At 38.9% G+C, this 27,388-nt stretch overlaps 1 protein-coding gene across 4 annotated transcripts; it reads right to left on the bottom strand.

Moving 5' to 3' along the window:
* LOC106086421 (laminin subunit beta-1) lies at positions 1-27,039 on the bottom strand. 4 transcript variants are annotated; one of them, XM_013251102.2, is made up of 3 exons: positions 26,687-27,039; positions 6,693-6,765; positions 1-6,629 (listed from the first exon to the last, which is right to left on the bottom strand). In XM_013251102.2, the coding sequence occupies exon 3, from the start codon at positions 6,114-6,116 to the stop codon at positions 696-698; it is 5,421 nt and encodes a 1,806-aa protein (XP_013106556.1). In that variant the 5' UTR covers positions 6,117-6,629; positions 6,693-6,765; positions 26,687-27,039; the 3' UTR covers positions 1-695. The 4 variants fall into 4 exon arrangements, with proteins under 4 accessions (XP_013106556.1, XP_013106557.1, XP_013106558.1 ...); XM_013251103.2 differs by lacking the exon at positions 26,687-27,039 and adding an exon at positions 15,953-16,081; XM_013251104.2 differs by lacking the exon at positions 26,687-27,039 and adding an exon at positions 15,892-16,081.
* Between the last annotated feature and the right edge of the window lie 349 nt (positions 27,040-27,388).

The following is a 27,388-nucleotide window of genomic DNA, read 5'->3' on the forward strand; positions in this document are numbered from 1 at the left end:
TTTGTTTTTATTTATTTATTATTACACAACATGTATTTTGTATGTACGACGTACGTTTCTTTCCGTATATATTATGTGAAAAATATAAAATTAAAATACATTAAAAAAATAAGTGACACGACAATTTGAATTTCATATTCGAATATTTAAATTATGGCTAACATTGGCGGAGGAGGAAAAACAAGGCACGTATGTGTAGGGTGAGGACAATTGAATGGTAGAAAATTGCAGCTATTTCAAATTTATACAAAAGAAACAACGAAATACTTTCTTAGACAATCAAGAAAAACTGAAATTTATAGAATTATGAAGATTGTTTTTGTAAAATTATGCTATAATGGTCTTAAATACATAGACGACAAAACTATTTCTAATAACATTGGTTTATTTCAAAAGATTACACTTAAAAGTATGTAAAAGAAGACGAGTTTCGCTTAAAAACAGTAAAAAGTTTGTTAAAAAAAAAAATATTTTTTTATTTAGTTTCTTCGATATGGCTTTGTTGGGTTATTTTCCCATTTTTTCGTAGACATGAAATGGCAGACATTAAATTAAAAAAGCTAAATTAGCATTTGACTTTTCGTTCAAGTTTTTGGGACTTTTACTTTTGTTTCCAAAAAACATACTTAAGTAGGTAACTCGGTTCGGAGAGGACAGCATTTTGAATTTTTCATTTCCATTACGCATTTGGCTTTCTAACATTGCATGTAGCGGTCAGCATTGGCTTGTATGTTCTTGGAATGATGCATGAGCTCGTCGTGCAATGGCATCAGACCTTCTTGCAATTTCTGTAGTCTGTCGTTTTTCTCTTTGTACGAGTCCTGCATGAGTTTCAATTCACGCAATTGCTCTTTGGTCTTTACGGTGAGCATGGAGGCGCGCAGCAGCAATTGCTTGGCTCGCTCGCGGGCATTTTCGGAGCGGGCCGCTCGATCGGTGAGCGTTTGATTGGCGGCCGTTGAGGAATATTGCAACTTTTGGGCATCGGCACGAGCATTCTTGGCCGACTCCTTGACTTTGTCGGCCTCGTTCTTAACATCCTTGGCATCGAGTTCGTTCTTGAGAATATTCTTTTGCAGACGGCTCACCTTATTGGCCAGTTCTTCGACATGTTGTACTGTGGCATTGGCTGGGGCTTCAGCTTCGCCGGTTTCATTGTCGATTTGATCGAGATCTTGGGCAGCCAGCTCAATATTGCTTTTGGCTTGTGCAATGGCCGCACTGGCTTTGCCCTGTGCAATGTCGGCATCGTTGAGGTTCTCCACCACAGTGTTGGCAGTCTGCAGAATGTTTTTGGCCAGCTCTTTGGTGTCATTGGCTAAGGCTTGCAAGTCATTGACACGCTGCAAGTCTTCGCGAGTATTGTAAATGATGGATTCCACATTTTTGAGCGAGGAGACAGCATTGTTAATCTTACCACCCAACATCTGGATCTCAGTGGGGTCTAATGTCAAGTCCAAGTTCAACGTTTGTTGAGCCAACTCTTTGGCCTCATTGGGCAAGGCAGTTTGATTGGCCATGAATTCCTGAAGACTTTCAATCATCATCTCGCCGCTCTTGATATTGAGAGAAGTGTGATTCAAATAGCGTTCGGCATCTTCATGGGCCTCCTTGGATTTTTGATACGCTTCAGAGGCATTCGCCTTAGCCTGGGACAAGGAGCGTATAATTTTTTCAGCTTGGTCCTTCTTCTCTTTGATTTCCTGTTCAGTGTCCTTGGCCACTTTGAGGGCCTTTTCAGTGCGTGTGAGAGCTCCACGCTCGCAGGACAAACCACCACAGGTGCCGCAACCAGCTCCTCCACAAATATTGTCACAAGGATCACCCATACGATCGCATACATCGTTGTTCAGCTCTGGTATCATGGCAGTCATTGAAGTCAACTCGGTGCGATATTGATCGATAAGTTCATCGTTCGCCTGTACAGCAGGCGTTTCGTCCTTCATCTTGTTGGCCAAGGTTTCTACGCGTTTGCAGTTGCGTTCTGTGTTTGAGGCAAAGTCTTCGGCTTGATTTTTGATGGCCGACAAATTGTTGACGCGATCATAAGCATTGCGTGTCAAATTGAGGGCACCCTCGATATTCGATTCCTGCAGTTGTATGCCATGCTCCTTTAGTTCCTTTGAAAGTTTCTTCACCAGGGCCGATTGATTTTGTAAACCCTCCACCTCGACGGCGGACAAACTCAAGGCTGAGTAGACATCCTCTAAATTGTTCTCCGTATCCAATAGCTTCTGATGAGCTTTACCCAGTTTCATTTTCATTTCGGCCACCTCCTTGTCCAAACTGTCAATGTCCTTTAAGCTGACCGAGGTGTTCTGCAACAGGTCACGTATATGTTGCAGCTTATTGTCCAAAGTATTGAATTCTGAGGTATAGGCCCCGGTGGCACCAATCAATTTAATGTCACTGGCCCGTTTAATGGCCTGGGCAGTGGCCTCTTCCAATTCCTTCAAAATCAAATCCCAGTTGTTGAAACATTCGCCACAAGGCTTGCAGTGGGGGGACTCGCCCAAATAGCCACGGGCACACTCATTACACTTATCGCCGCCAATGCCTTCGTGGCAAACACACTGACCAGTTTCACGGTCACATTGGAAGTCCGCGGATCCATAGGGGTCGCAGTCGCAGCGATGGCATTCCTTATTGGGATTGCCAAAGTAGTTGGCTTGACATTGATTGCAGGCACGACCACCGAATCCTGGCCTACACTCACATTGGCCATCGTAGCGGTTACATTGTTCCGACTTGGAGCCTATGGGATCACATTCGCAGGCCTCACAACCTTCACCGGAGGCAATCTTCCAATGGTTAACTGCACACTCATCACAACGCACTCCCACCACATTGGGCAAACAGGGACATTGACCACTCACGCGGTCACAATACTGCACGGTGTTGTTGGTGCCCAAGAAATCGCAATCACAGGCCACGCAATTCTGTTTCAAAGCATCTCCGTAGAATCCATCACGGCACAGTTCGCAGTGATCCCCGGTGGTGTCGTACAAACATTTCAGACACTTGCCTGTGCGTCGATCACAGTTACCCGTGTCGTAGATATCGACGTTATTGCCACAATCACATTTCTCGCAAGAACCTCCTGGCGTCTCAGCGTCGCCAAAGTAGTTGTCGGCACAAATGTCACAACGCGGTCCATCATAGCCCTCCTGGCAGTGGCAGATCATGTTGTTGTTGCGTACATCCAGGGAACAGCCATCCGCATGAGCATTGCCACTGGCTATAGTGTCGGGACACCGGCAGGCGCGACAACCAATTTCACTACCCAAGAAGGGATTGCCATAGTAGCCATCCAGACAAGCATCACAGGCATAACCTGTGGTGAAATCGGCACAATTCAAACACTGGCCAGTGCGGGCATCACACTGCTGGGCATGGCCATTACATTCGCAGGCTTGGCAGTTGGGGAAATTCCAGAAACCGGGTTGACACTGGTCACATTCTCGTCCATAGGTATTGGGGTGGCAAGCACACTGACCGGTTAGCACATCGCAGTTGTTATCCTTGGCCCCAATGCTGTTACAATCGCAGGCCTTGCAGCCTTCTGGGCCAAATCCATAGGTGCCGGTGGCGCATTGGTCGCACTGTCTACCCACAACGTTCGGCTTACATTGGCAGTAGCCGCCATGGGCATCACACTCCTTACTCAACGAACCGGTGGGGTTGCAGTTGCACATGCTGGCTCCATCGTAAATGACAGTGCTTACATAGTCCTCCAGCTCCTTGCAACGTTGGTCGGCAAAACCGCTATAACGTATGTCATACAAGGACTGATTGCAACCCATTTGATAGTACTCCTGGCGTCTTGCATCAGCATCTGGTGAACCCCGGAAAACACTGGTCAGTTCGATGCGTGGTATAAGAGTCAAAGAATCAATCAGAATGGTGGAGGTGGGATTATCCTCATTGTGGCGTCGTCTTTCAAAGTGAATTTTGAATTTGTACACCTTTCCAGCCTCCAGACAGACTTCAGGCAAAGCCACTACCTGTCGTTCACGCTCGGGCAAGACAAACGGCACTCGCGACTCGTAAATGCTGGAGCCTGGTGGTACAGCGGCGGCGCAGTCGCCTTCGGGATCCACCTCATCGGGACGTATCAGCGTTATGAAGGCATCTTCCCAATCACCACGCGAATTTGACTGATAACGTATGACTACATCGTAGGGCATGGAACGTGGTATATCATCCACAGTTATGATCAGCTCAGAGTTTTCGGGAACCCGAATGAAACCAATACCCGTCCACTCAGGCATACGCTCGGGGTGTGGCTGGAAGGGCACCGTCGTACAATTTCCATTGTTATGGTAGGTTATGCAAATCTCCGGTGTTTCCGCTTCATGTGTTATATGCAATTGGGGTATGAAATAGTTCTGTTTGGGTTGGGCACATCGACGTCCAGTCATATGGGGACGGCAGCGACATTGGCCTGTGATGACATCACAGAAGTTGTCATAGGAGCCGCCAGCATCACAGTCACACAGAGTACAACCGTCTTCCGACTCTGACAGGCCATAGGTCTGGGAGGCACACTGATTACAGTCCTTGCCAGTAACCAAACGTTTGCAGGTACATTCACCAGTCATCATGTCGCAGCCAGAATTATCTACGGTACCCAAAATGTTGCAGCTGCAAAGCTCACAGCCATCAGCATTTTCGGGCACTAAATTCCAATAGCCATCTTTGCAGGTATCACAGCGTCTGCCTTTGACATTTGTTTTACAGTGGCAAGAGCCAGCTTCCACTTCGGGCGAGTCGGGGTCGGGCGAATCGCATATACCTTCATCCAGAGAGCCAATGGCATCGCACTCACAAGGCTTGCACACATAAGGGCTGCGAATATCCTCATTGGGATCGCGATAGAAAAATGGCATGCATTCTTCACAATGCTGACCCTGCGTGTTGTGCATGCAGTTGTCGCAAACACCTCCGGAAACACGGCCAGATTGCTCGAATACCTCCTCGTCAAAGTGACAGCTGACAGCATGGTCGTGGCATTCACATTTCTTACAGGCGTTGGTCTGTTTGCCAAAGGCTGGTTTCCAGGGAAAATCATTAAAGAAGTCTTCGCAGGTTTCGCAATTCAGACCCTTGGTGTTGTGCGTACACTGGCAACGGCCATGCACCATATCTGGCTCGCTGGTGTCGGAGCCATCAAGGGGCAGACATTGCGAAGCATGACCATAACAAGAGCAGGAACCACGTACCACCATGTTGTTGATGCCGTAGTAGTACTTTTCTTCGTTCTCCAGGCGGTTGTCCAACAAATTGTCTCCCAATTTATGCAGCTTCTTGAAGACCACACGCAGATTGGTTACCTTCAGCATATTCTGTACATGGGGAGCGTAGGGATCCGAGACATTTATGTTGGGTGGCAGCACACGGAAAATCACCTCACCATTACGAGAAGGCTCCACATTGGAATAACGCGAAGTACACACCACATCAGTGATATTACGCAATACTGTGGGCACTCCGGGGAATGAATCGGCACAGTCGTAGGCAAAGTAACGATACACAGTCCACTGTTGGCCAAAATCAAACGAACGCTCAATATACATGGCAGCCGGACGGAAGGTGGTAAACGACATGATCAAATGGGTGAAATGGAACTCGGCCTCCAAATCCAATTGTATGGAAACATCTTCCCGCCCATTTTCTGACTGCCACCAAGTGGGTATGGAAGTTCCAGGTTTGGTCTTGTAAATAATCTGACCAATGCGATGATTCTTGTAGGGATCATTGCGAGTCTCTTCGCGAGTGTCACATAGGAAACACTTCTTATCCTGCAAATGGGATAGAATACAAAAACGTTCGGGCGAATTGAGACCACAGGTAGAGGAGGCAGATAAACGAGATTCTCGACCTATAAGCAAATTGCCTGTTGCCGGATAACACGACGATCTCTCACAGGGATGGGTTTTGATATACTGTCTAGGTGGATTGCGAGGACGATCGCGACGCCCTGCATGCTGGGCCCCCGACGAATTGATCGAGACCAAAATGCTAAGGCCAAATACTATGGCAATGAAAAACGTTCGGTTGTTGATAAATGTGAAGCGGCCGCAATGGGCGCCACCGCCCCACCATGCCTTCGTCATGGTGTTAAGCTATTTTTGCTGATTTATTGAGGCTGCGCTTGGCTGCTGCGTGTGTTGTGACTCGTCCGCCGCTTCTTGTAAGATTAATGGACCAGATTGTGGCGGTATGTGGAGTACACCCAACAGTGTACGTACTTTGGTATGTATAGACCGACTCACTGACTGTCGCGTGAGCCTGCCTGCCTGGGTGTCGTTGGGCGCTCTTTCCTACTTAGTTCACAAATTTCCGGTGGTCGTAATCACACACGCACAATCATACCACACAACAAAGAGCCAACGAAGCGCTCTACTTTCGTTTCAAAGTCGGCTTTCGTCGATGGACGTCTCAGCAACGACGTCGTCGAGATAAGTTTAATAAAATTTTTATGTAAGCAAGAAAACAACAACTGAATTATGAATGAATTGCTGCTACTGTGTTGCTATTACTATTTGATGACTTCCTCCTTGGTTGCTCTAGAGTCAAGTATGCTGCCTTTTAATTTCTAACACATGGTGCTTGATGAAAAGAATCACCTGTTATGAATATAGGAAAAGTTCTAATATTAAATCCTTGCAATGATACACATGTAGACTTACTTAAATATTGGTGACATTTCGATTATACACAGATCGTTGGTAGAAAAGGTTCTGAACTCTAGTAGTTATGGATCTGTAAAAAAGAAACATTTTGTAGATAAACGTCATTTAAACAACAACAAATGGTAACAGAATGCTCCACTAAAGACTTCTGATAAAAATTAAAAAAGAAACACATTTTCAAATGCAATTTTTTTTAAACAAGAAGATAAATTTCCTAATACTTAATTCTTAAGGTCAAACAAACGTTAACAAGTGCCTGATAGAGCTACATATGTAGAATTTTTGAACAAAGACATTATATAACAAGGATCTACCCCCAATAGCTCAAAACATTTATTAGACCACACTCTGAAAATATCGTCCGGCTTCAAAGCCAACACCGCAAAACCAGCGATGAGGAGGAGTTTGACTATCGCTGAAGTAAAAAGAAAACACTTTTTGATCATTTAAAAACTTTAATTCATTAAAAAAAATGATGGAAAATATCAAAACGTTTTGAAATTGGATCACCTAAAAAATAGTTTGAAAATTTCCAAAAAATCATTATTTTTATACCCTCCACCATAGGATGGGCGTACACTAATTTCAATTGGGCCACCCAAAAAGTTGTTTGAAAATTTCCAAAAAATCATTATTTTAATACCCTCCACCATAGGATGGGCGTATACTAGTTTCGTCATTCTGTTTGTAACACCTCGACATATGCGTCTGAGACCCCATAAAGTATATATATTTTTGATCGTCATATCATTTTCAGTCGATCTAGCCATGTCCGTCCGTCTGTCTGTCGAAAGCACGATAACTTTCGAAGGATTAAAGCTTTTTATTAGAGTAGGTCGGTTTAGATTGTAAATGGGCCAAATCGGTCCGTTTTGATAAAGCTGCCATATAAACCGATCTTGGGTCTTGACTTCTTGAGACTCTAGAGGGCGCAATTCTCGTCCGATTTGACTTAAATTTTGCACGTGGTGTTTTGGTATCACTTCCAACAACTGCGCTAAGTATGGTTCCAATCGGTCCATGTTTTGATACAGCTGGAATGTAAACCGATCTTGGATCTTGACTTCTTGAGACTCTAGAGGGCGCAATTCTCGTCCGATATGACTGAAATTTTGCACGTATTGTTTTGGTATCACTTTTAACAACTGTTTTATGTATGATTCAAATCGGTTCATAATCTGGTATAACTGTCATATAAACCCATTTTGGATCTTGACTTCTTGAGCCAATAGAGCGCGCAATTCTCATCCGATTTGGCTGACATTTTGCAAGAGAAGTTTTGTTATGACTTCCAATAACAGTGTTAAGTATGGCACAAATCGGTACATAACCTGATATAGCTGCCATATAAACCGATCTGGGATCGCCTCTAGAGAGCGCAATTCTCATCCGATTTAGCAGAATTTTTGTACAACAGCTTCTCTGATGACCTTCAACATACGTGTCTAATATGTTCTGAATCGATCAATAGCTTGATACAGCTCCAATGTAAACCTATCTCCCGATTTTGCTTCTTGAGCCCCTACAAGGCGCAATTCTTATCCGAATGAACTGAAATATTACACAATGACTCCTACAATGTTCAGCATTGATACAGCTCCTATATAAACCTATCTCCCGATTTTGCTTCTTGAGCCCCTACAAGGCGCAATTCTTATCCGAATGAACTGAAATACTACACAATGACTTCTACAATGTTCAGCATTTATGGTCCGAATTGAACTATAACTTGATATAGCTCCAATAGCATAACAGTTCTTATTCAATATTCTTTGTTTGACGAAAAAAAGATACCGCGCATAGAACTCGACAAATGCGATTCATGGTGGAGGGTATATAAGATTCGGCCCGGCCGAACTTAGTACGCTCTTACTTGTTTGTATTTACATATATATATTGTATCAGTAACTTTGCTTAAATTGTTAAATATTTTTTACCAATTATTGTTCTATTTAAATCAATTTACCAACCCATGCTATTGGGTTGCCCAAAAAGTAATTGCGGATTTTTCATATAGTCGGCGTTGACAAATTTTTTCACAGCTTGTCACTCTGTAATTGCATTCTTTCTTCTGTCAGTTATCAGCTGTAACTTTTAGCTTGCTTTAGAAAAAAATTGTAAAAAAAGTATATTTGATTAAAGTTCATTCTAAGTTTTATTAAAGATGCATTTACTTTCTTTTAAAAAATCCGCAATTACTTTTTGGGCAACCCAATATATATAAGACATTGTCTTTGTATGGGTTTTATCATAATAAAATACAAATACAGTACTTTTGTTTGTGTTCTGACCAAGGCGGATTTAAAAATGTGGTCTTATGCGAACAGCTGTTAACAGTTAGCCAGGTTTGACGGTATTAAGATATCGGATGTTTGTTAGCTTCTCTCTGTTGTTATCTTCTTTCTCGCATTCCCTGCTCATGAACGCACACGTATATACACACAAATTAGTGTGCGTGTGTTGGCAAAACAACGATCAGCTTGATGGCAAGATGGCGGATTGCACCATATGATTGGTGGTTGTTGTACAAATGATTGTTTCGCCATGGATGTCACCAAGGTGCAGAGGTTAGCGTATCCTGCCATGTTAAAACTTCTTTACCGCTATGCGGCACGCCGTTCGAATTCGGCATTAAAAATGAGGCCCCTTTTCATTAAGCTTAAACTTTAATCGGACTACACTCATTGATATGAGAGAAGTATTCACTGTTCCTCAATGGAATGTTCATAGAAAATTTGGTATTTAGTAGTGCAAAATTTCAGTTAATTCGGAAAACATTTTTCAAGGAGTAAAGGGGAAAGAAGAGTATTCATTGGTATATGTCTATCATGTTATAGAGTGTTGACAATCATAACAGAACAGAGCTATACCTAAATATGGAACACGGGATAACTATGAGCACCACACAGGCTGGAATGGTAAGATCGATATGTGTGGTGTTCACCGATGTCATGAGAAGCTTAGGTGGGCGCGTCCACAGCTTGCGCATATTGGAATGCTCTCTACCGAGTAGCTGTTGCAATCGCGGACAATCAGCGGTATCGAGCGGGGGCACCAGCTCTTGTTAAATTGGTAGTCCGTTATCTGTGTTCCTTCCTAAAGTTTATTGATTTCAAATGTCTGATATTTTTCCACAAAATATTCAAAGTGCAATCACCCCGTTTCCTTGTAGTCTCGTTTAGTTTTGGTCGTACGCGACGAAATCAGATTATCATTCCTATGGCCAAAGGTTATATGAATAAATCATTTCAAATTAGAATTGCCAGATTATACAACCGGCTTCCTAAAAACTTAAAAGATTTCTCGATATCAGATAACACCAATCGAAAAAGATTATTCCGCTATTAGGCAACATCTACATAACGGTAACTGACACAGATAACATGCTGAGGATATGGAAAGAACACTTTTCCCAATTGCTATAACTATAACATTCGATATTTTCGATAGTTTTAATAATATATATATAGATATTTTTATATATATATCGATAGTATCAATACTATCGTTTATTTTCCATCATCTATATTGCAAACGAAAATGAAAAGTAAACATTAGGAGATCCGTTTATATAGAAGCAATATCAATGCACAGACAAATAAAACCAAGGTTAGTAAAGTCAGTTGGAAGTCACGAGAGAAATCATTGTAGAAAATGGTTGCCTAATCCGATGAAAATTGCGAGCTCTATAGCCTCAATGTATCTTAAAGTTTAGTTTTCCAAAAAATTAAATTTTTGCGACAGTATCCATCGAAAAAAAATCATTGGATATTCAGTCAAAAAATTAAATATAGATAGTGCCATCAACATTTTGTCGGCTCTAGTATACACCGAAAAAAAAATCGATAAAAAATTTTCAATTAAAAATTTAATTGAAAATAAATTCGTTTTCAATTAAAAAATTAATTGATTTAATCATTTTTTTAATCGAATATGAATTTTTTGTATTTGAATGAATGAATGAATATTGCTGTATTCAATTAAAACTTTAATTCAATCAAACATGTTTTTTAATTGAATCGAAAAATGTTTGAATTAAAAATTGCTGTTATTACCCTATACTCCTTCTTTTATAATATCTGCAATGTAGCCTGAAATTGATTTTATTTAAGCTTCATAAATCACATCGTCCCCTACGATATAACTGGAACGTCCATGCGTCCCACATTCCAGTAAATCTTTAGCACTCCAATTGCAGCCGATTCTACGAACCGAATTTCAAAAATTACATAAAAAAAATTTTCGATCATTTTTATTTGGATCAATTAAAAAAATTAATTAAAAACGTCCAATCATTTTTTATTTGGATCAATTAAAAAATTAATTAAAAATGTCCAATCATTTTTTAATTGAATCAATTAAAAAATTAATTGAAAATTTTAAAATATTCAATAATTTTTTTAATTGAATATGCGTTTTTTCCTTACAAAGACTATTGGCATATTGGCCAGGCAGCCATTTAATCTCTGGGGAACATATTTCTGAATTCAACTTTGAATTGAATTGAATTTTCGACTGTCGTAGATCTCTCAACGAGATGGCTGAACAATAAACATTCCAAAATTATATGGCCTAATCTAGACTTGCAGAGATATACCGCTTTGCTGTAGCTGTGAACAACAGACGTCTTAGTTATTGTGTCAGTTATATTGTCATGACAAGTCACTGCCTGATCGGAAAACATGCTGACAGACTGACTTTTTCAGAAGCTGTAAACACGTGGAGCAAGAAGAGACTATAGAACCTCTGCTGTGAGTTTGTCCCGCACAATAATTGCGCCCTTGGAACGCCAAGAAATCAAATTGGCACGGCTGTTGGAAATGGATGGATTTTTACTTGAAAATTCGTCGAAAGTCACTGCCTGTTTAGATATAGCTCCCATACAGACTAGCTGAAACGACATGGTGATGATCCAAAACACCTCAGATTCGGCGTGGAAACGAAATCCACGCCTTGGTGGTAATGTAAATATTGGATTTGTAAATATCAACATATATTAAAAATCAAGCTCAAGAATTAACCTTACAAGTTTCAAAATGCACACAATCTTACTCCAAAGCAAAAAAAAAAAAAAAGTTAAGACTCTTCGGAAGAGCAAAGGAGTTGCTGCGCTCGCACGAACGTGGTGAGTTTCCAAATATCATTTTCTCTGACTAGAAAAATTTCCCAATTAAGTAATTCGTAAGCTCTCCAAATGATCGTGATTACTTAATCGTGCTCACATACGAGAATTTGCGCCTACGAAAGAGCAACCAAACATTTCGGTCGTCGCGCATGGACATATCAACAAGTCTCGGCACCGTCACATAATGCACGTTTAAATCAAAAATTGTACATTTATATTTGGGACATTTTAGAGAGCAAGGTAAGGATTAAAATATATGACAAAAAACAGGCTGATACTTTCGTGCAAATCTTTTTTTCAATAGCAAATGTTAAAACTAAAGGTAGACATATCGAGCAGTTGTCATTTGAATAAATAAAAAAAAACAACTGTGGTTCTTTGAATTGTGAACACTTCATGTCAGCTTCCCCGAGTAAATCATCTCCCGATTATTCTTGAGCGCCTAGAGGTCGCAATTCTTATCCCATTTGGTAGAAATTCAGTACAAAGACTTCAGTTATGATTTCAAACATTCATCGATCCATAACCTGATATAGCTTCCACATAAAAAGATTTCCCGACTTTACTCCTTAAACCTCTAGATGGCGCAATTGTTATACGATTTGGCTGAAATTTTGCATGGTGACTTCTTCTGTAATCTTCAAAACCTATGTGTCCCAAGTTCGATAGTAGTAGGTTTATATGTCCCCCATTTAGGTTAGAAAGGCTAGATTGAAAAGAGGGTGCGGAACCCCATGCCATTGTGAACATACACCTATGACAGCAATCGGCTTGTAAAAACTAAGAAGTTACCTTGAACAACATCTAAGTCAGGAATTCAGTGCAAAGTCCTTAATTGTTGTCCATACCCCGCCCCTGAGCCGGTTAATGTCTAGTATTATTCTCTCACCTAAGTCATGGCGTTTGTTAGCCGCGAAAGCCGGACAATGACGTAAGAAATACTCCAACGTCTTATCATCTTTCCCACATGCTAACACTTGTCTGCATAAGTGTGCTCGTGATCTCACCAGTAATAGCCTCGTCCTCTCACAATCCCGAGCTTTTCATAGGATTTACGACGCCCTGCTGACAGTTGCGCTGTTTCTCAATGTTACAAGCGCGTTCATCGCTCACGTGCATTACTTGGACTGAGTCGTCCCGAAAGGCTTCGGATTAACAAAGTTTATTGACGGCAGTCCTCTGGCCTTTACAGTCAAATCGTTTGCATTCTCCCTTACTCCGCTATGGCCCGGCAGCCAAACGATGCGGATCGTACCATCCTCAGAAATGGCCTTAATTTCCTTCTGACACTCCTACACTGCTCGCGACCTTTCCATCCTTCTTGTTGTCGTCGTAGCCACATTTGCATGTCGATGTGGCGATTCTCGTCAAGCTCTTATAGGTGAGCAAGTTCGTTCCGGTCAATCCGATCGCCGCGGGAACATGATGGCAATTGGCGCCAATGTCTCGCCTTATTGTATCGAGCATCATAGGCTCTCAGTATTTAAGCAAGAGCCGGTGCCATCCGGCCTCTCACTGAGACTCTCCACTCGATATCGCTGATCGATTCGACATCTGGAGCATCTGCAGGAAGACTTTTTTCCAGATATATAGAAAAATTCCATAGGATTTTTATACCCTACGCCACCACTGTGGTACAGGGTATTATAATCTTGTGTATTTGTTTGCAACGCTTAGAAGAAGAAGAGTTAGAGCCATTAATAAGTACACCGATCGGCTTAAAATCACTTCCTGATTCGATTAAGCTATGTCCGTCGGTCCGTCTGTCTGTCCATGTATTCTTGTGATCAAGTTACAGGTCGCATTTATTGTCCGATTGTCATGAAATTTTGCACAAGTCACTTTTTTGGCTCAAGGACGACCGCTATTGATTTTGAACGAAATCGGTTCAGATTTAGATATAGCTCCCATATATATCTTTCATCCGATATGGCATTTTAAGGCTGTAGAAGCCACAATTTTGGTTCGGTGTTTACAAAATTTGGCATGGGGTGTTTTATTCAATGTCCTCATATGTGTGCAATTTCGCCAAAATCCCATATATAACTTTCATCCGATATGGAATTTTATGGCTATAGCAGCCACAATTTTGGTCCGATCTTTAGAAAATTTTGCACGAAGTGTTTTCTTTGAAGTTTCATTACGACTGCAAAATTTCATTAAAATCGGTTCAAATTTAGATATAGCTCCCATATATAACTTTCATCCGATATGGAATTTTATGGCTGTAGCAGACACAATTTGGTCCTTCATGTGTGCAAAATTTCATAAAAATCGGTTTATATTTAAATATACCTCCCATATATATCTTTCATCCGATTTGGACTTTAAAGACTGTAGGCACAATTTTGACCCGATTTCTACAAAATTTAGCATGCGTTGTTTTATTTAAAGTCCCAATGCGATATGGTCTTTTAATGCTGTAGAAGCCACTATTTTAGTCCGATCTTAACAAGATGTAGTACGAGGTGTTTTATTTGACGTCTTAACACGTGCGCAAAATTTCGTAAAATTCGGTTTAGATTTAGATATAGGTCCCCGATATATCTTTCATCCGAAATAGACTTTAGCCAGTAGAAACTACAATTTTCGTCCAATTTGTACGAGATGTTTTATTTGACGTTGCAATACGTGTGCAAAATTTTATTAAAATAGGTCCTGCTTTAGATATAGCTCCAATATATATATTTTATGTGATATGGACTTTTTAGGCAATAAAAGCCACAATTTTCGTCACATCTCTACAATATAGGGCGTGAGATGTTCTATTTGACGTCCCAGAATGTGTCTTCAAAGTTGGCACATGTTTCGATATAACTCCCCTATATAGTCTTTTATCAGATATGGCCTTTTAAGGATGTTGTCCTGTCGTAGAAAAAATCTTACAAGATTCTATTTGATATTTCAATAGGTATCCAAATTAAAGTCTGACTAGGTTTCGAGATAATTTCTAGATATAACAAGTACTACGTACACCAGGTGGTGTAGGGTATTATATAGTCGTCTCCGCCCGACTTTTGCCTTTCCTTACTGGTTTGTTTTAAGAAGGAGGAGCAATAGTGTTTTATTGAGTTGATTAACTTGTTTTATTGAGTTGATTAAGTTGATTATAGATTGAGTTGATAACTCCACTATTGTGGCGTTTCTAGCAGATAAACCATGAAATATAAGTAAGTATAAAGTTGGAAACCTTTTTCAATTCTATTCAATATCAGTGTTTTGGAACTACGGCTCTTAAGTAAATTGTAAAAACTTATGCAATTCATTGCAGAAATGGAAATTTCTTATAGTGAAATGACCGCTGGCAATGCAACTGAAGTTCGGTTGCAACATACAATCGAGCCATGAATATTCGGTTAAAGATTCCTTCTAATGCTTGTATTTTATGTATATAGCGTCTTTGGCAATATCACTGATAAAATGACGTATAATATTTTTTGTTTTAGTTCCTTCTTCAATTAAGTTTAAAAACTTATTTTCTTGCTAATATTCTAAAAATTTATTTTTGTTCCATAGCTCAATTGAAAGACTTTCGAGCGGATTCAGCTCTACATCAAAAAGGTGAAGTGAATACGACCAAATGCATGGGAGAAATTGGTGCCCGGGCACGGCCTATCTTTTTAAAGAATTTTTAACGATGACACCCATGATTAAAAGTCCTGTGGAAATAGGTATTGTTAAGATCTTTTTGAAGAACCTTCACGATGAAAGTCCTGTGGAAATAGGTATTGTTCGAACTGGTTGTATTTTTTTTAATCCTTTAAAAAAAAATGGTTATCCAAAATGGCTGCAAGTTTTTATCAATCCATTTGAATGAAAGTTATCCAAAACTAAAAGTATGGATGGCATATTTTCTCAATTCATTTGCCTAAGTGAAAGTAATCCAAAATGCGATTTCCGCCATTTTTTTTAACTAGAATTTGTGATGGAAACCTTTCTTATCAGTGGATTTTTTTTAGTTTTTAGTTTCATTTCCTTTTCATTCATTCATATTTCTTTGTAGAACACAACACAGCAACATCATCTTTGTTTTTTTTTTATTTTTTTGTAATCACAATTTAATATTCATACATAACTATTCCAAATGGAAAAAATTAGTGTTTCAATGTGGTTTATGTGGAATGGTTAATACCGGAGGTAACAAATAAATTTTATCCAGATTTTTATATGTTTTTTTTAATTTGAGAATAGTTTAACCCGTTTACTTGGATTCTCAATAATCCGCAAAGAACCGAACCCGACCAGAACCGCTTTCAGACTGAGAATTCAATTTCGAAAATCCCCCACACATAACGAAACACTAAGCACTAAGAGCGCAGTGTGGCACACACATTGAATCATGCATGGCAGGCAAAGGCGATAAAAAGAGTTTTGGTCTTAAGACAGCCTTATAGTTTTGTTTTAAATCTTATTTTTTTTTTTTGTTTTATCAGTTTTTTTTTTCTTAAACCCATACTCAGACATGTGGACTCAATTATAAGAAGAAATATTCGAAATTAAAAACAAAATCCTTATCAGCATCTTACAAAAACAAAAATATGTTATGGACATTATGGTGAATTTTTGAATTTAAGATTGTGTTTCATTCAAAAAAGAATAAGGCATTAATTTAAAGGATTTCATTATTTGTGTTAATACGAGAGACAACAACTTGACCAAATTCTCTGATTATATAGAACAAGGTCTTAGTACTCTCCAAAACAGTGAATTGACCTTTTAGGCATAGAGACGTCATAATCGGCGACTTTCACTACTCGTTGACAATTTTTTTTTTAAATTTGTGTCAATTGATACCAAGTTTGAAGTTTCCGATAAGAGGTCATTCACTGATTACATTTTTAAATTTAGATTTGAAAATTATTTCAAAAAAAAAGTTCGCTTGCATGCATCATACATACGTGGGGGTTGGTTTTTTTTAACGAGTGCATTCTTGTGGATTTATTAAACAATGAAAATGAGCTCATCCTATTATGTTTTATTAACTAATTGTGAAAATTGTCTTGGTACATAGAACACCACATATAGCCACCGGGGCCCATTTAAAATGTGAACGTAGAATGAATAAAGCCATGAAATTTTGAGAGAAGAGTTTTTTTATCTCATTTGTTTGGTAAATATTGACATTGTGGAATTTGTTTGTGTTGTATTTATCTAGACAGCTATTTTGCCGAGTCGATGAAGTGATTATGGTAATGTTTAACCATTTAAGAGGCTTCAAAAAAAGTTTAAAAATACTTTAAAATAATTTTAAAAAAATGTTTTGCAAATTTTTTAAATTAAAAAATATAAAAATATTTTTTTTTATAAAGTAACTATTAAAACATAATTTAAGAAAAGTAAGTAAAATAAAAAATTTAAAAATGAAGCATAACAAAAATTAGTTAACACAATGAAAACATTAGAAAAAAACCAAATACGAAAACTAAAAAAACATAGCAAAAAAATATATCAAAACAAAATAACGGAAAAAAACAAAAAGCATTAAAAAAAACAGAAAAAAATTAAAAAAAAAACAGAAAAATTAAAAAAATAAACAGAAAAAATAAAAAAATAAACAGAAAAAATAACAGAAATAATAAAAAATAAACAGAAAAAATAAAAAAACAAACCGAAAAAATAAAAAAAAATAAACAGAAAAAATAAATCTCAAAAAAAAACAGAAAAAATGAAAAAAGCCAAAACAAAGCCACAAAAAAATGTAAAAAAAAAAATTTGAAATAAGTTTAATTAAGAAAAACTAAATATATATTTAAAAATTAATTTGTGTTTGTTTGTATGTTTGAGAGGTTGTAAATTTGTTTGTTTGTTGACTCAAAAACGGATGAACCGAATGAAATTTTCGAAGATTGTGTAGGTTGGTCTGGAAGAAAACATAGGCTACATAATTTTTTTGATAACGGCTATATACTTTTTTTGATATATACTTTTTTTGATATATACTTTTTTGATATATACTTTATTTGATAAACCTAAAATAGGTTTATTGGACGATTATGACAATGTTGGACTCAAATGAAAGGTATTCGGGAGTAGAATACGATTTGGTCGGAAAGAAGGAATAGGCTTTATAATTTGTTGATATCGGAAGGGGCGAACCCTTATCCGTTCGAAAAGGATAACATGGGTATCAAATTGAAGGTATCCAAGTACCCAGGATGTCTCTCGCCCTGACCCCAAAACTCCTCCAAGCAAACAAATTGAACGTTGCTATCAATATGGGGCTCAAATGAAAGGTATACGGGAGTAGATTGCGCCACCCACCCCAAATATAAGAATCCAAAGAAAGGTATAATTGCAAATGCAAATTTTGCCCATGAACATTCCACTAAGGAACAGGGGCCAACTTCTCACATATCAATAAGTCCTGTCCGTTTCAAGTTTTAGCTCAATGATAAGGGGGCTCCTTTTTATGGCCGAGTCCGAACGGCGTGCCGCAATGCGACACCTCTTTGGAGAGAAGTTTTACATAGCATAGTACCTCACAAATATTGACAGCATTAGGAGGGGAAAACCACCGCTGAAAATTTTTTCTGATGGTCTCGCCAGGGTTCGAACCCAGGCGTTCAGGGTCATATGCGGACATGCTACACTCTGCGCTACGGTGACCTCCGAAAGGTATAGAGCAAAAATTTGCAAATAAAGATTTCATTAAAGCACAGGGGCTAAATTTTTATATATCAATGAGTCCTGTCCGTTTATATATATAAAACAAAATTAAAAAAAATACAAACAAAAAAAGCATTAAAAAAAGTAATAAAAGTAAAAAAGATAAATAGAAACCAACGAAAATTGTTAAATTTAATTATCTTCGCTCTTACAGGCAAAATGAAATGAAAAATTTCGACAGAGCCCGGTCGGTATTCGAACCTTGGCACACGGAGCAACAGCGAGAGCCGTATTTATGGCGTTCGAAGCCATAAGTACAACTTCCAACAGGTGCACTAAATCATGTACTACCATGGAGGTAGTGTAATTGTTGCAGACAAAAAATCTGTAATTACACGAACACATGCATTGGGAAAAAGTACAGCTAATAGACAGGGTTGTCGAGCGTTTTTAGTGGGTTATTTGTATCATAGAGCCGTTTTCGCAACAAATATGATACAAATGCAACATATCAACGCACGGCCCTTGATCACAACTAATATGGTTGAAAAATCTTCTAACCAAAATCGAAATGCGTCCCATAGCGGTTGGTGTGTGTTGCGATATCTGGTTTCCTTTCCAATTGCAAAGAAAATCCCCGATCATTGAGATCGTCTCGAATGGGAAACAAACGAAAATTTGAAATTTAATGATCTTCGCCCTAACAAGCACAAAAACTTGAAATAAAAAATTTTAACAAAATAAAAGCAATTGAAAATAACTAAAAAAATATATTTTAAAAAACTAAAAAAATTAAGTATTTCAAAATATGAAACAAATAAAAAGGGGTTAAGGTCGGCCGGGCCGAACTTTGCATACCCACCACCTCGGTTATATGGGTTCCAGACCCTTAAACAGCAGATTGGTCTATATGGCAGCTATTCGGTCTGAAAAATATTTGGGACGGATGATGGGAAGCTCAAAATAACTCTCTGTTTCAAATTTCAGCGAAATCCTATAAAAAATAAAGCTTTTACGGGCTTCAAATACCTTATCAGCAGATCGGTCTATATGACAGCTATATCTAAATATAGTTCGATCTGAACTATATTCGAGTCGGATGTTGGGAGGCCTAAAACTAATCACTATTTCAAATTTCAGCGAAATCGGTTAAAAAATTAAGCTTTTATGGGCTTCAGACCCTTTAAAGGGAGATCGGTTTATATGGAATCTATATCTAAATATAGTTCGGTCTAACCTATATCGGATGTCGGCAGGCTTAAAATATCTCACTGTTGCAAATTTCAGCGAAATCAGGTGATAAATAAAGCTTTTATAGGCTTCAGACCCTTTGTCGGCAGATCGGTCTATATAGCAGCTATATCTAAATATAGTCCGATTTTAACCAAATTTAGGTCGGATTTTGGGAGGCTTAAAATAAATCCTTGTTTCAAATTTCAACGAAATCAGGTAATTAATGCAGCTTTTATGGGCCTTTGACCCTAAACCAAATATAGCCCGATATGAACCATAATAAATCGAATAAAAAATTAAGCATTTATGGGCATTAGACCCATTACCGACAAATGTCTATGTAGCAGCTATATCCAAATATGATCCGATTTGGCCCGCTCAAAAACTTAACCAGCGTGCATTAAAAAGACGTATCTGTGCCAAATTTCAACTCAATATCTCAATTTTTGAAGGCTGTAGAGTGATTACAACAGACGGACGGACAGACGAATAAACGGACAGACACACGGATATCGTTAAATCGTCCAGAATTAGAATTTTACGACGATACGAAATATATATTGTAGGGTCGGAAATTGATATTTCAATGTGTTGCAAACGGAATGACTAAATGAATATACCCCTACAATAAATAATGGTAAAAAAGACAATAAAAATTGATGAAAAATACAAATATAAAAATATATCATAAAAAAATTTGTAATATTAAAAAAACAATTTTTAAAACTTACAAAATTTAAAAAAAAAAATACAACTATTCAGGGCAGAAATACTTGGGTAATTCCCTTACCCATGGGGTTAAAACTTGCTATTATTCCAATGTAAACATTTCTAAATAGAAATATTGCAAATATTGATTTTTTTATAGATGCTAGGAATTGACTGACAAAAAAAAATTCATAAACTCAATAAGTTGAAGCATTGCCGACCACATAGCATTATTACTTGGTTGCTTGGTTAATAAACAGACAATGTCTTTGAGAGACCGGACGACTGGGCCACATTTAGAACATATGAGCAGAAAATCACAAAATAAACATTATGTGTCCAAGACATATACAAAACTTAAGGCATGAAGTTTTTTGTAGTTAAATTTGTTTGCCATTATGCTTGAATACTGGAACATTTTTGTAGACAGCGACGAATGAATAACATTATAACTTATGAGGTGGCCATATAAAAATTTTTTAGAAATATTTTTTTGAAATAGATTTTTTAAAAGGATTGTTAGAAACGAAATCCCCCATTTAAGTGTCCATATTATCGTATATTATCGATTGGCAATAAGAACCTCTTGCAAGACGTTTCATGTTACTCTAGTTAAGTCACTCTCGAACTCCGGTGAAAGAGATGATAATGACCTCAGTCACTTTTGACGACGTACACCCAGAGAAATTTGTTGGTAGAAGCAGTAAAAACATTTGCTGTAACAACAGAAAATATGCTAAAAATTGGACAGCAGTAATTATTTGCTAAAAAAAAAGAGCAAACATTTTCTGCTGTTTTCAGATGGTGAAAAGTTGAAAATAGTTTAAAATGTCATTAACACATCAAAAATTTTTATATTGCATGTTATCTCTTAATTTTTGGGGCATTTAGCATAAATATTTTTCGAATTTGCTACATTTTGATAACTTTTGTTGTTTAGCAATTCAAGAATTCTGTATAGTTTTATTCAAAAATTAGAAATGTTTCGTTTAATATCAGCAGATAGTGTTTGCTAATATCAGCACTGAGTGTACCAATGACTAATCCGAAATTTGTTCAACTGTCAGTTTATTGAGCATACGGAAAGTGATAGAGACATTTGTACACTTCGTTCTATCCTACCAACACATATTACTTTTGCCGTTGTTAAAAACGTCATCAGCAGATTCAAGGCGCTGAGCCTCTGTCTAAACATCTACAAGGATGGTAAAGAATTTGCATGTACCTTGAGTCGAATACCGAACCAAATTCCTTAACCTATTTCTGGACCCTTTTCTAAAAGGTGGTTATATTTTAGGGACCGATGTTGAATGTGAACTAAACCTTACATGTTGTTGTTGTTGTAACCACATTTTCATGTGGAGGTGGCGATCCTCATCAAGCTCCTGTATGTGAGATACCGCTGATTGTTCGCGATTGCAGTTACAGCTATGGAGCATTCCACTATCCGCAACATGTGGACAGCAATAAACACAATGAATAACACACAGATCAGACCTCAAAGTTCCAATTTGTGTGGTGCTCACAGCTTTCCCTCGCCGGGGTCGAATATAGTCCTTTTTGGACGTCAGCCACCCATTGCAGATGACGAGAAACACCTCCCGCCACGGGATAGATGTGATCACGACACGGGCTGGAACATAGATGTCCGATCTGTGTGGTGTTCATTGCTTTCACGAGAAGCTTAGCTTAGCACAGGTTGCGGATAGTGGAATGCTCCATACGGAGTAGCTGCAACAGCAGTCGCGGACAATCGGCGGCATCGATCGTAGTCTCAGTGGGAGGCCGGGCGACACTGGCTCTTGCACAAATACTGAGTGCCTATAATGCTCGATATGACAAGGCGAGTTTTTGGGGCCTTTAAATAACCAATCCTTGGACCAGAACGAACTTGCTCACCCATAAGAGCTTGACGAGGATCGCTACTTCCACTTAAAAATGTGGCTACAACAACGAGAAAGACCTGTCTAGGAAGACCAGAACTACTGCAATTAAGATTAGGATGGTGTATCAAACTAAACTCGTATCTTCAAAGTAAGACTACACTATTTATCTGCCCTGCACACAACCAGGAACTCAAGACACCAACTACCTATTTTATATGTCCGGACCAAAACCAAAGAATCTAACTGGCTCTAGATATGGGCACTATAGCCGGTTCACCACACACATTAATCGATGCTTCAAGCAGTTCAAACCGTGCCCTAGAGCGGTCCAAGGGACTCTTGACCTATTGAAGCCTATACAACCAGCCTTGCCACGTTTTTTAAGGACATCAACAAGTGCTTCCAGCCAGGCCTAAAATGTTGAACGTAGAATTACTGGCACGATCGCCTGTCGTATGTGGAATAACGATTTCCCCAAAATGGGGTAATATATCTGACACTCTATTCCACTCCCTCCGGACGTACATCTATTATATATTCAGGACCCGATGATATATGCGAAAGGTGTAACGTCTATATTATCGATCTTGACACTTATTTCGATAGAAAAAAATTTTAAGACACTCGCCAACATGAATATTATACCACTGCATGCCACATAGTTGGCGAGACCACAGATCGGGCAATTGGTCTCTTTGTCAGCACCCCAAGTGCTGCCGGCAAGACTTGAGGACCTTGTTTCACTTTTGACCTTATCGTAAATTGCTGTGCCATGCGGGGAGAATGTGTAAGGGCTGTCAAATGTGATACCAAGTATTTTGGGACACTTATTGGTCGGAATCGTTTCTCCATAGACTTTTATATTCAGCAGATTATTCACCAAACGCGTATTTGTAGTGAACAATGTGGCTTCAAATCTCTTGCAGCAAAATAAGCGGCAAGTTCGCTGAAGTATACTCTAAACCTATCGCAGATGTAATCAATGGTTGGGCGGCGTGATGCCATGATTGTACAATGGAGGATAGGTAGAGATTAAAAAGTGCCGGAAATATCACTCCACCTTGGGGAACTTTCTTTTTCACTCGAAGGTGCTTCAACTTCTTATCTTTAAATTCCACAAATGACTAGCGACCATACAGATAATTCGCGAAACAGTGTTATATGTAGAGGTAAAATAGTGCCGGAAATATCACCCACCTTGGGGAACTCCTTGTTTCACTCTAAGGAGCTTCGACTTCTTGTCTCTAAATTCCACAAATGACTAGCAACCATACAGATAATTCGCGAACCAGACGCGTTGGCGATTTCCTCAAATAGTTGGACGCCCTATCTCATGGTCTGGTCTAACTGATTGAAGCCACGGCAAATGTGCACGGTGATGGCATGCAAAGCAGTTGTTGTGCTATGCAGTCTTCGTCTCTTGGCTACTGGTGAGCGAAGAGAGCTCGATATGTTCGACTACCCTTTGCTCGGGTCCTCCCCAGGCTTCAGTAGCAGACTCACTCTGCCTATCTTCCAGACATGGTTGTTGTTGTTGTAGTAGCAGTGTGTGGTACACTGAGGCGGTAGCCCTTGCCGATGAAGGAATTCATCGGGTCAATCCGGTACATACAACCGGCTGCCATGGGATTGTCCAGACATGGTGTACTATAAGAGTGTTCAAAGACAAGTTAAGGACAGGTTAAAGGTACTCAACTCCAGGTAGATCCAGATTTTGTTTTAGCAGCGTGTTGTGTTCTATCTTTCGTATGTTTGATTCTGTTGATTATACAGATCCAGGAACTCTGCGACTAAGATAAGGTGCGTCCAGAGGGATCTTGGTCTGAGTCATGTTGGTCTGGCTGGGCAGTTAAAGAGGTGACTTGTATCGTGTGGTCCCTGGTCACAATCGGGCACACATCCTGCACGTTGGAATCAATCCTTGCTCTGTAGCAATTGAGGTGGCTGCATCTGCCGGAACGCAATTGAGCCAGAACTACTCTGGTTTGCCGAGGAAGGTCTATTTCTTCAGGTACAATTGGAGGCGGTCGTTCTCCAAGGTCCATATTCAGCCGTAGCTATTCACGGCAATGTTGTCTATACCCGCTTGATCTAGAGTTTATCTCTTGTATCGCTAAACCTCACGCTCTAAATCATGTAGATCCACCTTAAGGCTTCTGGGCGGTGGATACCTATCCACAAGATGATGATTTGGAGGGTCTCCGCACCAGTGTAGAGATTTCGTAGAGGCCCAACGCCTTGGATGACTTGGCGCCACGAATTACATTTGTATCTTCGTCCACTGTAAATTGTGATGGCTGTCCAACGATTCGAAGACCACGGGTATGACGAATGGCTTTCCTCCTAGCCTGGCGCATCTCTTCGGGTCGGTCACAGTTACGCGGCCAAAAGTGACTGAGGCCCTATCATCCCTTCTATCGGGGTTCGAGAGTGACTTAACCCTAGAATACTAAACATATTTTTTAGTCTTCTAATCCTAAACTTCGCCTGGGAGGCGATTTTTATATATAATCCATATTTCACTTAAAAAAAATAAAAATTTACACGTGTCTGTATATTACCAACGCAAACGCGCAAATCCAAAACCGTTTGTGCACTAGCTAGGTTTTGATACGAGTGAGCGATCAGAAGATATCACAAAAACAAAAAACTACTTCGCCTCACAGGCTATGTTTAGTATTCTAGGGTTAAAAGTAGACCACAGCTTGCCTAAACCTGTACCTAAGTAACATTTCTCCAGGTGTTCCAGCCACAAATTCCGCTTACGTTTATTGACTACCCAGTTTATTCCCAGATTCAGCTCGCTGATTCTGGGTTTAGTGGGGTCCGAGCACTCAACCTCTAGATAGCCCTCCAATGAGGGTTATTTGGAGGCTATATCTGGGTCTTTTCGATGTCAATCCCATTCACAGACTATTGGCAACCCTTATTTGGCATATAGACCTTATAAAAATCAGTCCATAGACGTTACTTCTTAAGTACCAAAAGATCTTATGTCATTAGCCACCCTATTGATTTTTATCCCATTTTTGCTTGTTTTACCCTATCAATTATATGACTGAACCCAGTTTTTGATTGGGCCATGACACATGGGAATCATACCAACCTAATAATATATTACTGAAATCTATTTCATCTAGTTTCCTGTCGTTTGTTGTTCCATTGGCATGGAAAGAAGAACATGATACTTAAAACGCTATGCGCAGGGTAGACATGTGGTATATGTGTATTAGAAACATGTGTTTTTTCCTTCCATGGAGGAGATGTGCAAATGGAAATAGAGATGAGATCAGCTATAGACTAAATCTACAAAAAACACACATAGTAAATAAAAGACTTAGTGCATTATGCATTAGATTGTTGTTGCCAAGTTGTTGCTGCATGCTTTAATTTTTTGCATTTGTTCTTTAGCGCTTTAGTCTGGAAATTAAACAAAATTTGTTGTGGTCAATTTCAATTAAAGTGTTTGGGGACTCAAGACCATTTAATGAATTAAATAATGAGGGGCTAGCAGCAGTGGAACACAACACACAGCATCGTATACAACACAAACACGAGACGGTGGTCGGTCACTTTCGTGGCCCCATCGTCAATCATAAGCGGATGAATGAATGGCGTAGGCCAAATAAAAAAAAATAAACAAAAATAAACAAAATTTTATAATGTCTTTAGATTTGTTTCTTTTTTTATTTTACTTCATTTGTTTATCTGAGTGGTGATGGAGACTTTGAGAGGACAAACAGAGTTGTTTGCATCAAAGAGTTTTTATGTGTCACACACAACACCACAACAACAACTGATGTCATTTTATCCACCAGAGTACATACTTTGTTGCTTAATGGTGTGGACAATGGATAGCCTTTGAATTCTAGACATGGAGCGAGCGGATTCATTGAAACAAAAACGCCATGCAGAAGAAAACAAAAACGACGGGCATTAGCAAAATTTGAAAAAGAAAACAAAAAACATACTGAACTTGAGTTCATGTTCATATGGTTGGTTGGCTGGCTGGCCTAAAACTTTATGCTCTGCTTAGCAATGCATTTTTCTACAATGGCAAATGCTAACCAACCCACTACAAACCCCAGACAAACACGTACTTAGCTTAGATTACAAAAATTTAGAAAATTTTGTTTTATTTTTGGAATATGATCATTGTTAGTGCTCGAAACTACACTGGGTGTATGTCTGGATGGCTGACACATTGATTTGGGCCCATATTTTGAAATATCTTTAGGGAGAGGGCATGAGATGGTGCGCATTTTCAAGAAGAAAGTCTTTGGGAAACCATATGAGAGAAATCAAAATAGAAGGGAAGAAGACACATCATGTTGTTGGGAAAAATAAGTTTCTTTTATGTAATTTCAGAAGTTTTCATGGGAGTAAAATGTTTTTCTGGAGTATTAAAACAAAATTATAAATCTGGTACTTACCTCAGATCAACGTATGGTCAGCAATATAAACACAGCTAGTGTTATTTAGGTGGTCGGCTGGCTGGCTGGTTAGTTGGTAGGTTATTCATTCATTCCTTTCTGGTCCCCCTCACTGCTAATGTAGTATATTTATGCAGCATATACACACATACACACACACACAATGATCGGATCAAACACTCACTCCGCAATACAAGCAAGCAAATATGCCCACAAACACACACACAACAACTCTAGAGTGTTATCTTTTTTCTTAAAAAAAAGGTCTTTTAAATTTTTTTTCCTTATTCTTTTCTTATATTTCAACAAAACTTTGACGTGTTTTGTGTTTAGCCGCTACCCGATCATGGGCCTCAAACGTTCAACTCGCAACTAAACTCTGTAAATGCCGCAACAAGGCAAAGTTCCAAGTTGTAGTACTGAAGCAGTACACCAAACCATACAACCCTGCAAACATTTTTCATAATTTTGGAATATCGTTCGTCCTTGCGACGAATTGAACAATCTTCTAGAACATCTTTACGCAATTTATATTAGTATTTTTCACAAAACACTTTACTTCTAACTACTACTAAATGTTCCATGAACATTCCATTAAGGAACAAGGGATACTTCTCTCATATCAATGGATGCAGTCCGATTAAAGTTTAAGCTCAATGATAAGGGGCCTGCTTTTCTATGCCGAGTTAAAACGACGAGCCG

This window comes from Stomoxys calcitrans, chromosome 3 (assembly GCF_963082655.1).
Source record: "Stomoxys calcitrans chromosome 3, idStoCalc2.1, whole genome shotgun sequence".
Taxonomy (NCBI): domain Eukaryota; kingdom Metazoa; phylum Arthropoda; class Insecta; order Diptera; family Muscidae; genus Stomoxys; species Stomoxys calcitrans.